The following is a 15,697-nucleotide window of genomic DNA, read 5'->3' as shown; positions in this document are numbered from 1 at the left end:
AATATCAGCACCGGCAGGGAAAGGCGCACTCCTGAGACCTATTAGCTATCTGACGTATCCTGGACGGCGGTATATATTAATTCACTCAGTCACCATTCGTTGAGCGAAACGCCAATGATTTATAGAAATAAGGAAATGTGGCGACGTGTTCGATGTGTTTAGGACTTCATCTTCTCGTTTAAATAATGTAGTTTCGCCTGGAATTTGCAAACCGAACGCTTGAGACAACTTCTCCTCGGCTGCTTCGCGATTTCAGAATGGAAATGTACAACAACAGCACGCTGTCCTACTCGGGCTTCACCAAGGAAAATAATACGAACTTTTCAGAGGTGACGCTGATTTATCAGATTATAACTTCATTGTTTATAGGAACTATGATCCTTTGTTCTATCATTGGAAATGCCTGTGTGATCGCTGCTATTGCACTGGAGCGTTCTCTTCAAAATGTAGCCAACTATCTAATAGGGTCACTTGCTGTCACAGATCTGATGGTCTCGGTGTTGGTGCTGCCCATGGCTGCTTGTACCAAGTTCTGAACAAGTGGACCCTGGGACAGGTAACCTGTGACATTTTTATCTCTTTAGATGTGTTGTGTTGTACATCTTCTATCCTGCACCTGTGCGCTATTGCTCTGGATAGATACTGGGCTATTACAGATCCAATAGACTATGTCAACAAGAGGACTCCCAGACGAGCTGCTATTCTAATAAGTTTGACATGGCTGGTCGGATTTTTAATTTCAATCCCACCCATGCTAGGCTGGAGAACACCCGAAGACCGAGCCGATCCCGATGCTTGTAAAATTAGTCAAGATCCGGGCTACACCATTTATTCCACCTTCGGTGCCTTTTACATCCCACTGATTTTGATGTTAGTTCTGTATGGAAGAATATTCAAAGCTGCCAGGTTCCGCATTCGCAAGACCGTGAAGAAATCGGAGAAGCAAAAAGTAGCAGACACTTGCTTGACGGTCTCTCCAGCCGCCAGCACAGAAGGAAAAGCAACGGCGAAAACAGTAAGAGCTGGAAGAGCAGCGTGGAGCCCAAACCTGCCTGTATCAACGGGGCTATCCGGCGTGGAGAAGAAGGGTCAGCTTTGGAAGTCATCGAAGTGCACCACAACCCAAAAGGTCACCTTCATCTGCCCAGCAACACCAACAGCCAATTGACATTTTGCTTTGAGGACAGGAATGAAAAGAACACTGAAGCCAAGAGAAAAGTGGCCCTTGCCCGCGAGAGGAAAACGGTGAAAACTTTGGGTATCATTATGGGCACCTTCATCTTCTGCTGGTTGCCATTTTTCATCGTTGCCCTTGTACTGCCGTTCTGTGGGCAGCACTGTTACATGCCAATCTGGCTCCACGCTGTCATCAACTGGCAAGGCTATTCCAATTCACTCTTAAATCCCATCATTTATGCTTATTTCAATAAGGATTTCCAAAGTGCTTTCAAGAAAATTGTAAAATGCAAGTTCTGCAGGCAATAATTCAGCCATTATTTCAAATTCATTATTGTGATGCATTTATCCAAAAACAAACCATACAATTCTGACGTAATGCATTTAATATTTATTTTAATATGTATTTGTGGCACGAAGACTACTGGATTCAACTAGCACCCAGACTGGCATTGTTGTGCACGTGACAACATTTGTGCTGACATTTTTTTAACCAACATTACAAATTAGGAGACAAAGGCCTATTCAGTTTCGATGTTACATTCCTTAATTAATCGTTATTTCCCTGAAACGTAATTGGAAAGTGTCCGTCGTTCTTTCTGCGATTTAATCACACGATTCTGGACATTGTATTCGCAGCTCTGAACATGCCGAGTTAAACGGCACCATTTGCCGAAGGAAACTGATATTTCTCTTCACTCGATGTATGTTGTTTTACAACCCACGTATGCCGTGTGCTAAGGTTTTCTGCTAGTCTTTACTTTTGTGATTTTCAAAGTTGCAGATTTTGGGCCTGTGATCGTTTGCAATCGGTAAACTTACTTCCACGTAACGCAAAATAAAACTCGTCTGATAAAGAATACATGCTTGTGTGCTTTTATTGAACTACCCACAATGTAGGGACAGTGGGAACGAGATTCACACCAATTATCCCACTGCCTCCAGCCAAGCGTAGTCTTAGTTTAAGATTCTCGTGGTGTTAGATATTTGTTTTAATTCAATTGATCTGGAAACTCCACGCTTGGGAACTGGTGGATGGATCCCGTAGCTTAGTGGTTAAAGTCGCTGGACAAGAAGCCAAAGACCTGAAATATCAAGAAGCGAGTGTAATCACTTCCCCTCTCCCTCGCCTATCCTGGGAAATTATGGCTCCGAGGAAACACCGGATGAGTTTTAGTGCATATAAATGAAAGGCTCGTATCCACCATTACCGAAATATTATTGAAAAAAAACCTCCCAGGTTCGCAATGTCCTCCAGGAACTCCATCAGACATATCTGGCTTGACCTATAAATGACTCACTAAAGGGGTTGAATCTTAATTGCCCTCTGAAATGGGAATGGGGGAGAGGGGGATGGTGGGAGGGTGTCAGTGGAAATGGCCGCATTACCAACCAAATCCGTGAACTGATAAACCAAAACTAAATCACGAAGTCCTCAAATTCACTATACAGCCCAGAGCTGTCTTACAGAAGGTAAACAAAACATCAATGCAGACTTTTTCCAAGGGCGACAATGGCTAACACGAGGAAGCATAATTTTAAAGTGATTGGAGGAAGATATAAGGGGGATGTCAGGGGTAAGTTTTTTACACAGAGAGTGGTGGGTGCATGGAACGCACTGCCAGCAGAGGTTGTGGGGGCAGATATATTAGGGACATTTAAGAGACTCTTAGACACATGAATGGTAGTGAAATGGAGGGTTATGTGGGAGGGAAGTGTTAGATAGATCTTAGAGCAGGGTAAAATGTCGGCACAACATTGTGGACCGAAGGACCTGTACTGTGCTGTAATGTTCTATGTTCAAATAGTCTTTTGTGCGATCTGTGGTGGAATGGGTAGTTATGTTATGCATGTGTCTAAGCTACCAGTTAAAAGTAGGTATTTCACACAAATGTCGATTTATATGAACTAACAGCCAGTATTATGATGTAGTATTCGGCACGTGTCAATGATTGGGGTTCCGTAACAATATTATCGATCATCTCCATTGGAAGGTTGTCCAAGATATTGTCAGTAGGTCACATGAACTGTGATTTACTGTTCTACGTCTGTTTCTTCCCAGTCCCAACCGAGTTCCAGATTGATCCGTTCTATATATGAATGAATTTGATTTTGCTCGACTACATTGGACTCCATTAAGTAAAACCTTCTGAAATAATGTTCTGATCGATTTCAATTTACTGCGCTTCAATGTTTCATTGTTCCGGCTAATCTCATTGTACTCTCGACAGCTGTATTTAATTATTTGTAACGAAGGTGGGGATCAATTCTATGCCTCCTTCCTTCTTGTACAAAGGACGGCGTGGATTAGTCTCCTCGGAAACCCCGTGACCGATCCCATCAGATTGAGCGATCTCTCCAATCTCCCCTGATGTCTGGAGGCGAGGGCCAGCTCTGGCTACCTCCTTGGAGGGTCGCTACACCAGCGGGGCTGAGATGGGGGAAAATACACCCGAGCAAAGATTTAGATTTTGCTCTGTGAATTTGTAAAGCTTCCTAACTCCGACTCGTTTCACCGGCAGTTCATTGAGAAGCGAACCCAGGGTTAACGAATAAATGTGCGGGACGAAGAAACGAACAGATATAGGTGCATATTTCTGTTTCAATTGGATATCACTCGAAACTTGCAGAAGTGGGTATTACCGATTGTCGTTTAGAGTAAAAGCAAAACGTGGTTGACACAGGGGCACAGTCTAAGTAGTGGATAAATTGGGTTGCGAAGGGGCACAATGAGAACTCTTGTCTGGAGAGGCAAATCCCCAAAACCTAACAATGACCATCACACTGCGTTCCATTCCTGTCAGACGGCACTTCGTGGGAGGATGAGACTAGATCATTGCTTAGATCAGGTCTCCCTCGTGGACAACGTGCAGCTAGAATGACCCACACCCCATGTAAAAGGTTGTCCTTTCACACCTACTCGTGGAAAAAACGAATTTTGCCTTTTTAGTTTTGGAGAACATTGAAGATAAAACAGATATGGGCAGGGTTTCCAGAAAATATCTTGTTATTGCTCGGGAAACACTTCCAGGTTTCTGTATAACCTTGTCTAGTAAAATTTACATGCAGTGAGACATAAGTTTATGAGACAATTAAATTTCTGCCCGCCATCTAAAGATCATCATTTTGAATCAGACCTCTGGAAGGAATCTCAAACCCTTCTAAACTCGTGTTCTAAATGCTGCCCCGTGCACACGGATAGTTAGATAACTATCCTTCCCGATTTTCCGTGACATGGTGTAAAAACCTTTCTTATGTCAATTGGCCATTGATTTGGATGTTCTGTAAAATTGAAGTCCATATGAACAGTATATAATGCAAAATTCGGCAATATATGTCAACATCCACACCCGGGATGAGGAAGATATACGTGGAGACCTCAGAGATGCTGTAATTGCGGCCATCTTCAATGAAAGAGACAATCTATGACTCTGCTAACTACAGAGGAGTCTTCTTGCTGTCTATCACAGGGAGAAATCTGTTGCCAGGATCCTTCTAAACTCCCTCCTTTCAGCAGTCAAAGAGCTTTTTTTTTACTGAATCATAGTGTGGATTTCATCCATCCAGAGGGAGAATGGACGTGATCTTCACTGCAAGACAAATCCAACAACAAATGAATGAATCTACATCAGCCGCTATACATGGCTTTGTTTGATGTCACCAATTGAGAAGGACTATGGAACACACTCTTTACATTCAGCTGCCTACAGAAATTTGTCTCCATCTTATATTTGTTCCACAACAACATGCAAACAGTGACACTGACCACGAAGTCTACATCACAGTAAATGTAAATGAAGACCATTGTCAAACAAGGCTGTATCATTGTTATAACATTTTTCTCAATCTGCTCACCTCAATGTTGCTCCTCGCCTCCACCAAACTTCCCAATGAAGTGGACCCAACCTTCAGAACTAATGGGAAACTGTTCAGCCTATGGTGACTATACTCCAGAACCAAGATCATCTGAACCTCCAGAGTCAAGCTGCGCTGTGCAGATGATGCTTGCATTTGCACAAACTCAGAGGTCAAGTTCCAGGCCATTCACTGAAGCATACGAGAGGCCTTACACTCCACACGTGCAAGGCAAATGTCCTCCACCAACCTGTCCAGCTGCACCACACTGTCCTCTGACAATAAAGGTTCATGGCAAGACCCTGGAAAATGTGGACTCCTTCCCATATCACAGCTTCCACTAATTGGTGAAGGCAGATGTCAAATATGAAAGTCACCACCGCCTTCAATGCATCAGCACAGCCTTTGAAGATCTAAATCTCAGACCTGGCAAAAAAGCTTATGGTCTACTGGGCAGCACTGATCTTTTCCCATCTGCATGCTTCTTATACCTGGACTACCTGCAGCAGGCATCTCAGAGCAATGGAAAGATGCTACCCCATGCTGCCTCTGCAAAATTCTCCATGTTCATTGGAAGGATAATGAACTAACATTACTGTCATCTTCCAGACCAACAGGCCAACATCCCTAGCACTGAGCCCAAGTTACACCGTTACTGAATATATTGGGTAGATCATATCACTCACATGTAGAATTGGATGGTATTTAAGGAAATGACAATAGTACTTTACACTTTTCACCTCAGTATTTACTCTGTCTAGAAATCATGCATTTCTTTACAATTATAAGCATTCCTGCCAGAATACGAATATTTCTAAGCTTATCTAGACAGTAAGTTCAGGAATCTAGGGATCTGGCTCCATCTCATATCCTAACATAACAAGCAGCTTGCAGTCTGAATTTCAAATATACAATCTAGTGCTTGGTTCTGAATATTGGTTAATCCATCCAATCTGATTTTGGATTCACATTACATAATCACAAGAGTAAAATACTGAGAGCACTGCATTTATACTCCTATTAGTAGGTTGAAGTGCAATGATGAAACTTTTTTTATATGGAAGTTGAAATCAGTTTAATTATCCATCATAAAAAATAATACAGAAAATTAAAGTGGCTATCTTTTAAACTACAGTTGTCATAAACTCTGGGGAATAAATGTAATCAATAAAGGACAAAGTGCAAATTTAAGCCTGTAATTAGACTTCAGTGAATATATTTTAAGATCACAGAACTGTGTAAATGTACCCATTTGGCCTTTTGAACATGCTAGCTCTTTGCTGGAATAATACAAATTGAGAGCAACTGATTTATTCTGTTCCCACTGCTGTCATCTAACTTTGCTTCAAACAAAGTGATTTCTCTTAAAATAACAAATGCCTTCTTTGTTAATTATTTCCTACAGCAATACATGTCACCTTCCAAAGCCATGTTATGAAGTTCTATCCTTGCAAAACCATCATGCCATCTCCAATCTCCCTTTCCTCTCCAATGGTTTGAACATGTTGTCACCACCAAATTCCCCATCTTTCCCTTTAATTCTATTTGAATCATTCCATTTGGCTGCTGTCCCAAATGACCCATATCAATATCACAAATTACGTTTCATCTGATCCTCATAATGGTAACTATCTACATCATATTTGTCCTCTCCACAGTCTTTGACATGGTTGACTACACTAACCGCTTCCAAAGCTTTTCTTCCATTAAAAATCTATTTAATCTCACTCAGCACATTCTTATCCATTCAGTCGTAGCTGAAGACACATGGGTAATGGCTTCTCATTATGTTGCTACACTATTAAATCCAGAGTCCTCTAGACCTTCATTTTAGCCTAATCCTACTTCTAAATTAAATCAAATTCTCAGTAATACCATTGAGAAACAGATCAGGTTCTGACACACAGCCCTTATCTCATCACCATCTTTCTTGATACTTTCACCACCTCTGATTTACCATTCTATTGTCTTGTATTGGCTGTACAGAAACTTCTCCCAACTTCTGTTTTCAAAGTCTACCATAAACCTACTAACCATTAAATGCATCTCTCTTCCCATCAATAACCGGAGGCTGAACTGAACCATTTGCAACCTTGATGTTGTATTTGACAATGAGATGACCTTCCAATCACATGTGCCCTTTAAGACCAAAACTGTGCATTTTCACCTCCAGAATCCTTCCTTTCTCAGGGGACCATCTGATGCTGAAACTCGCATCCATGCCTTTGTAATTCTAGGCCTGGTTATTCTAATCCACTCCTGGCTGGTATCCTATCGTCTACTCTAAGTAATTTTGAAGTTACCCAAAGGTACACTGTCATATCTGAACTCCCATCAACTTCTCTCCATCCATTACCCCTGTGCTGACTGATTTTACAATGACTTTTATTGTGACCAAGTCTAAATTTTAAAATTCTAATCCCTGTTTTCTGATCATAATATAGCTTCACACTTTAACCCCCACTCTTCAGGCTCTCTGCCTTCTGTATTCCTCCAACTTTGGCTTCTTGTGCATTCCCAGTTTGAACTGCAGCATGATAATGAGCATGCAGTCAACTGCATATGTGTGCAATTATCTCCCATAAACATCTCCACTGGATTCACAGGAGGAGCACCCACTACTGCTGATGCTGCCATCACCATTCGCTAGCTAACCAAAACCAATGCAATAACCCATGACTTTAGTAAATGGACACTCCATGTATCTCTATCTCCTCTGCTTTAAGGCACTGCTTAAAACTTATTCTTTAAACTAAGTTTTTCATCATCTATTCCGATAATGCCTTATGTAGCTAAGTGTCAGATTTTGTTTGATAATGTCTTTGTGAAGTACCTTGAGACACATAACTACTTAAAAGAAGCTACACAGATCTAAGTTTTTTCTGTTTGTAATCTCATTCTTTAATATTCAATATTAAATCAATTTCTTCATTGTCAGCAATGACTCAGCTCGGGGAAAGTCATTTCCTATTTATCTGATCAAAGGGCTTCTTTTAGACTCTTATTTGAACTAGAACTCCCTGTCCATGCACCTCTCCGTTTATTTTAGCAAAGTGGAAGAAGAAATAAAAGCAAATCAACTCCAGTGCATTGAAAGTGCTGCATTAGCAATTTTAGTGTGTCGGGAAAACTCAACAAGTATGAAAATATAAAACAAAGAAAAATCAAATTCTAGCTAGCAAACCAGAGAGCTCTAGGGAGAGAAGAGATCTTGGTTATAATCCTTCATCAGAATCAAAAAATTGAGAACAACTGAGCAGTTAAGTCGGATTAGAGCAAAGCTGTAGAGGAAATTGAAAGAAATTGGTGAAAAGATTTAACATTAACTTAAAACAGAAGATAGGACCAGGAAGATTTTGCAATAAATAAAAAGCATCAAAAGAGCATAAAAAGGGAGAAGTGAGAAAGTCATGAACAGTGGGAGAGTGAGAGGAGTGAGAGGTAGAATAGACAGGTAGTGCAGTGTACCCTTGTGGCCATTCCGCTCAATAACAGGTATACCGCTTTGGATACTGTTGGGGGGGGGGAACAACCTACCAGGGGTAAGCCGCAGTGACTAGGTCTCTGGTGCTGAGGCTGGTCGTGTGGTGTGAAAGGGAAGGGGGGAGAAGAGGAGGGCGGTAGTGATAGGGGATTCCATAGTAAGGGAGGCAGACAGGAGATTCTGTGGACGTGAAAGAGACTCCTGGACGGTATGTTGCCTCCTGGGTGCCAGGGATGTCTCGGATCTAGTCCACAGCATTCTGAAGGGGGAGGGTGAACAGCCTGAGGTCGTGGTACATATTGGTACCAATAACATAGGTAGGAAAAGAGATGAGGTCCTGAAGAGGGAATATAGGGAGCTGGGTAGGAAGCTGAAAAGCAGGACTTCAAGGGTAGTAATCTCTGGATTGCTGCCTGTGCCACATGCCAGTGAGGGTAAGAATAGGATGATTTGGCAGATGGCTGAGGAATTGAAGCGGGGGCAGGGTTTCAGATTTATTGGTCATTGGGATCTCTTCTGAGGAAGGTATGACCTGTACAAAAGGGAAGGGTTACACCTGACTTGGTGGTGGACCAATATTCTTGCGGGCAGGTTTGCTAGAACAGTTGGGGAGGGTTAAAACAGGTTTGGCAGGGAGATGGGAACCTGAATGATAGGTCTGAGGTTGGTTAATTTAGTGTACAAGTAGATGTAGAGTGTAGAAAGACTGTGAGGAAGGATAAGCATTTGAATGGGCAAAATTGCAGTCAGTTGGATGGGCTGAAGTGTGTCTACTTTAATGTGAGAAGTATCAGGAACAAGGGTGATGAACTTAGAGCATGGGTAACTACGTGGAACTATGACGTGGTGGCCATTACAGAGACTTGGCTGTCGTAAGGGCAGGAATGGCTGCTGGATATTCTGGGGTTTAGATGTTTCAAAAGGGACAGGGGCAGAGGTAAAAGAGGTGGGGGAGTGGCTTTGCTGATCACAGACAGTGTCACGGCTGTAGAAAGGGAAGATGTCTTGTAGGGATCATCTACTGAGTCAGTGTGGGTGGAAGTCAGAAACAGGAAGGGAGCGATCACACTATTGGGAGTATTCTACAGACCTCCCCCCAACCCCCCCCCCCCACCCCATTAGCAGCAGAGACGCTGAGGAACAGATCGGGAGGCAGATTTTGGAGAGGAGCAAAAATAACAGGGTTGTTGTCATGGGGGATTTCAACTTCCCTGATACCGATTGGCACCTCCTTAGTGTAAAGGGGATAGATGGGATGGAGTTTGTTCGGTGTGTACAGGAAGGATTCCTGACACAGTATATGGACAGGCCAACTAGAGGAGAGGCCATACTGGACTTGGTACCAGGCAATGAGCCTGATCAGGTTTCAGATCTCTCGGTGGGAGATCATTTTGGAGATAGTGACCATAATTCCTTGACCTTTACCATAGCCTTGGAGAGGGATAGGAGCAGACAATATGGGAAAGTATTTAACTGGGGGAGGGGGAATTATGATGCTATTAGGCAGGAACTTGGGAGTGTAAATTGGGAACAGATGTTCTTGGGAAGTGCACAGTGGAAATGTGGAGGTTGTTTAGGGACTTAGGAGAGCTAGAAGGACTCATTGGAAGGACTCAAGGTTAACAGCAGGATGATTTGCAGTGTGGAAGAACAGAGGGATCTTGGGGTCCATGTCCATAGATCCATCAAGGTTGCCACGCAGGTCGATAGGGTTGTTAAGAAGGCATATGGTGTGTTGGCCTTTATTAGTCAGGGTATTGAGTTCAAGAGCTGCAAGGTAATGTTGCAGCTCTATAAAACTCTGGTTAGACCACACTTGGAGTATTGTGTTCAGCTCTGGTCGCCTTATTATAGGGAGGATATGGAAGCTTTAGAGAGGGTGTAGAGGAGATTTACCAGGATGCTGCTTGGATTGCAGAGCATGTCTTATGAGGATAGGTTGAGTGAGCTAGGGCTTTTCTCTTTGGAGAGAAGGAGGATGAAATGTGACTTGATAGAGGTGTACAGGATGATAAGAGGCATAGATCGAGTAGACAGTCAGAGACTTTTTCCCAGGGCGACAATGGCTAACACCAGGGGGCATAATTTTAAGCCAATTGGAGGAAGATACAAGGGGGATGTCAGGGGTAATTTTTTTACACAGAGAGTGATGGGTGCGTGGAACGCACTGCCGGCAGAGGTTGTGGGGGCAGATACATTAGGGATATTTAAGAGACTCTTAGATAGACACATTGATGACAGAGAAATGGAGGGCTATGTGGGAGGGAAGGGTTAAGTAGATCTTAGAGCAGGATAAGATGTTGGCACAACATTGTGGACCGAAGGGCCTGTACTGTGCTGTAAGTCAGGTCTGAAGTGGGAGAAACACATATTTGGTAAGCTTGTCTTCTCAAACATAGAAAGACTTGCAGCTGACACTAAAGGTGCTGATGCCACCACCAGCATTGTGTACTAACAAAGATAGGCTTTTAGGTATGCAATCCTGATATAAACATATTGCCACTCATGTACTTCCATAAAGTGTGTACAACTTTACCAAGTCCTATTATTTCCCTTCAATATGGCCAGTTATGACAAAGGATCAATACTGAAATGACAACCCATCCTTTACAGATACTAATCAGCTTGAAGACATATTTATCATTTTCTCCCTTGCAAACTGCTCTCTGCAGATCTATTCATTATTTCTATTATAATTGTTCTACTCTTTTAAATCTAAATTCTATGACTCTAAGATGGCCTTGTACCTTATTGTCTGGATGTACAGCTCTTTGTCAGTAACTGTAACACTTTATTCTGCATTCTGTTATTGCTTTCCCTTGTACTGTCTCAATGCACTGTTGTGATGAAAGGATCTGTATGGATGACATGCATAACAAAAATTTTTCACTGTACCTTGGTACATGTGACAATAATAAACCAACTTACCCTTACTTCGGTTGCAAGCTATCAGTTGCAAGGTTGCAATTCCACTATATAATAAAAACAAACTCATTCTGCAAGTTCTGTACAACCTAGTTTTAATATCATGCAAGTTCCACCTCTGTTGTGCTAATATGGCTTGTGTAAATATTGTACCATTAAATGAAAACAGTTGTAACAGGTTTTGTATAAAATTCCTATCTTTCTGAAGAAGACAATGGGGTGTAATGGTGTCTGCATGGCAGACTTGAGTTACACTACAAGCCCTCAAACCATTTCTCTCCAAGAACAAAAGAGCAGTAGGCAAGAATGCTTTCAGTGTCATTTAGTAACAACAAAACACTGGTTTAATTTTGATTTTGGAGCAAAGCTAGCTATTTGTTCTCTACTAACATTATAAAAAAAAGTCTAATTCATAGTCAAGCAGCCAATTGAACCAACTGTCAAGTTTAATTATACTCCAACAAGTGGCCTTTCCAAGCTGCTTGAGATGCTCTCTTGGTAATTTTCTCACACCATTTTCCCAAATATACTCTGAATAGCTAGACAAGAGCTAGGTAATATAGCTTTCATGAAATTGAAGTGGAAGCGGAGGTGTTGGTTAAACAACCTAAATTGGGCTAATGAGTGTGAGCAAAGAAATGTATTGCGGGATTTTCTAATCAGTCAATAATGAATTTAGTCAATGAATTTAATCTACTAATTCATTGTTTACTCACCTGTTTTCCTTAAAAGTAAGTGATTACATAAATGAGAGTTTATTGCAGCCTTTAGAAGCTTCAAGAATTCAAGAAATTTTTTTTTAAAGCTGTTATTGCGATGATATTTTGCAAGACATTTTGAAACCATGAACACCAAACCAAAATCTTAGGTTCACAGTATTGAATTATAACAAGCAAAAAGTTGAAATACTCACCTCTTGCTGGTTACAATTGAAATGCAGTGTTTTCTGCAACTTTACATTCGACAAATTTCGATCTTAAACTCTGAAACTGCAATTCAGCATCTCAACTTCAGTCATTCTATTGCAAGAAGTCAATGCTCTGTCAGTATGCTGTGAATTGGGATAGTGTCCAAGGTAGCAAAACTGAACACGATCATTGGATAGCCATAGAATGTAGCTGAATTAATATAATCCAAGACCTCACAAAATTACAAAGGAAATGAAGCCAAGGAGGCAAGATGCATTAGTTTCAATACACTAGTTATAAAAACCATATTATGTTCATGTATGTTCAACATATTGACAGTTCTTGATACCAGACAATTTATGACAATCAAGTACTGTCTGGTATGCTTTCACCAGTGAAGTTGATACCAATTTGCTACATTTTAATAAGCTTGTCACACTTTACTCTCATTATAGGCCCACAGATGTGTGAATTGCCTCCTTTAAATCATCACTACCATAAATACTTACAGGATTATGAATATATGGATCTTATGTCTAAGTACAATGTCATTTGTTTCTTACCTTGAATGCTCCTTACATAACTGAAATTGAGGCTTTTTAAAAAACTTTTCAAGATAATCTTTACAACACAAAAGGAGACCATTCAACACATGGAGTCCTTGCCGGCTCTCAGAGCAGCCCCATTAATCCCATTCCCCCGCTTATTTCCCTGTCACATGTACTCATTAGTAACTCACTGATTCTCCGCCAGTTTTCTACGCTAGAGGTAATTTATACACGTCTTTGGGAACACCAAGGGGTAACCTACGTGGCCACAGGGAGTACATACTAATTCCATGTAGACAGCACTGGAGGTCAGGATCAAACCTGCGTCACTAGAGCTGTGAGACAGCTGTACCACCTGGAGTACCACTGTGCCTTTATTGGTATCTTTAAATTATTAGCCATAAATTGAATGTTGACACTAACTACCAAATGATCCATTTCCTCCGATATTTTCTTGAAGTGAAAAAGACAAATGAAAGAAAATACAAGAACAGCTATTTGAAAAGTGCCCCAGCATGATGTGATTTACTTGAGAGTACTGACGTACTATCTAGTAATGTACACACTTTCAAGTCAGGCAGCTTGAATTTGCAGAGGGAACAAAAGGAGTCTTATCTGACCTAATTTGATCTACTGCTATTGGAATCACAGGCCAATGAGTCACAGAATAACCATCTTCAGGTGGCACAAGTGATAACCTTCCTGCTTGTGAAATGATGCACCTTGCATTCAATTCAAGGAGTGAACTTTTACATTTCACTTGGAGGAAAAGAGAAAACACGCAAATGATAGATTGAGTCAACTTTTAGTCATGTGTTTTGGGGCACTCTCTTCCTGTTTAACATTAATAGTCCAAAGCAATAGATTAATTATATATTTGCATTATGAGAGCAGGGATTTATGTCCCTAATACAACCTTGCCAACTTGATTTATGGCCTTGTCTCCACAGGTGTTAACTACTATGCTGGATATTGAGGCTGATTAATACCCCATACAGGGGGACAATGCTATTTTCGACATTTCCCCTTATATAAGATTGAGTGGCAAATTCAGAAATATAACATTGCAAATTGCCTCTGATCATTTCCAAAATGCACTGTATGTGTTTGGCAATGATGAGCAGTGTGACTTCAGAAGACCATGGAACTTCATGACATAAATGGTCAGCCGTAATAAGTGCCAGGAGTTCCCAGATTTTTATTTCTCCGACAAGTTATTTACTGGAAGAAATTAAGTTCAGTCCTGACCCTCCTGTGCTTTCTGCATGAAGTTTGATCTCATGGGTTCCTCCTGGGTGCTCTGGCTTCCTTGCACATCTTAAAGATGTGCTGTATGTTAGGTTAATTGGCTACTGTGAAATACTCCTAATGCAGGTAGGTGGCAGAGGAATGGGAGGGGGGGAGTTGATAAGTGTATGAGAGACAATAAGTTACAAGGCAATAAATGGGGGGAAGGATTTGGTGGGAATGCTCTGAGAGCTGTCTTTGACTCAATGAGCTGAATGGCCTCTATCTATGTTGTACGAAAATATAAGATCAAAACTGATGCAGGTTCAGGGGCAAATTTCCCAACTGAAGTGCTAAGGAATTGCCACAAGTTCATTGCTTGTCATTGGGGTCCAATGGGATCTTGGTTTTGGGGCAATAGAGAAACTAATGTTGAAGGACAATCAGCAGTTTCAAAGACATTCAGTTTTGTGAACATAATTCAATGAAAGTGAAATAGAAAATGTCGTAGCATAATATGTCTTTTTCCACATTGTATTCAGAGCTGACTCTGGGCTTTGCTCAAGGGCAGATATGCAATAGATCAGTTGTATACATCTAAAATGTTGCAATGGGATACATAACAGAGAATTCTGCACAATCTTAAACAAAAATAGTGAAATTGATAATTTTACCTGCTTTTAAAATATTTACATTATCCAACAGTCTCCACAGATGCATAGCTCTCATTCCCAAGACTGGGTAACAATTCAAGCAGTTGACATAGTTATTTCCATTTCATGCCTCACTTTTGTGACTGACTTCGATGCTCTTTATGTGATTTGGGCAAATTTACCTAGGGATAATCTTACGAATAATTAAATAAAGGAGAAGTGATTGGTTGCTGCTGTTCTGGAGAGAAGCTACCTTTAATGGAAACATATTAATCTTTCATTTGATTGACAGTTTGAAATGATAGTTTGTAATGGAACAAAGGAAATTAAAACCGATTACTTGAAGAAAGATATATTAGAAAGTATCACCAAAACAAATAAATTAATAATATTTCTGGCTTTCATGTATCTGAGAGTTTAAATGTAAAATATTAAAGGCATAATTCTTTCACAAGATATATCATTATTAATAAACTTGTTAAAATTTTAGTTCTGCACTGAAGTTTTGCGTGTATAGTTTATGTAAGCATATTTATTTAAAAGTACACCTATTTCGGATAAATAATAGAAAGTAATAATGCCCAATCCAAACCCATCATACTTGAACTAAGGTAATAAGGAGTGCTGCTGGTATTCACTCTCCACCCCCAACTTCTTCCAGTCTTGGTTGCATAGTAGCCTGGAACAGACACAAAACCTTACATTTATACCCTGACCTTGTGGGAGAACAGAAAGCGTCAGGATATGCGAGGGTGGTTACTCTAATTCTTTTATTAGTTTATGAAAGAACAAGTAGGCAATGAGAGAGCAACACAAAAGACCTATGGTTATCACTTAACATTTTTAACTGTTAAAATAATGCAATGTTCAACATTTTAAGGATTTTTTCTCTATTTGGAGTCTTTAAGAATTTTGGAAAAT

General features: G+C 40.7%; 1 protein-coding gene across 1 annotated transcript; it reads left to right on the top strand.

Moving 5' to 3' along the window:
• Positions 1–257: 257 nt before the first annotated feature.
• On the top strand, positions 258–1,485 carry htr1aa (5-hydroxytryptamine (serotonin) receptor 1A a). Its single transcript, XM_052010440.1, is given in 3 exon segments — positions 258–516; positions 519–980; positions 983–1,485. Coding segments are annotated over 3 exon segments (1,224 nt in total).
• Positions 1,486–15,697: the final 14,212 nt, after the last annotated feature.

This window comes from Pristis pectinata, chromosome 2 (genome assembly GCF_009764475.1).
Source record: "Pristis pectinata isolate sPriPec2 chromosome 2, sPriPec2.1.pri, whole genome shotgun sequence".
Lineage (NCBI taxonomy): Eukaryota > Metazoa > Chordata > Chondrichthyes > Rhinopristiformes > Pristidae > Pristis > Pristis pectinata.
Note: the sequence above shows the minus strand (reverse complement) of the source record. Positions and strands in the feature narration are given on the sequence as shown.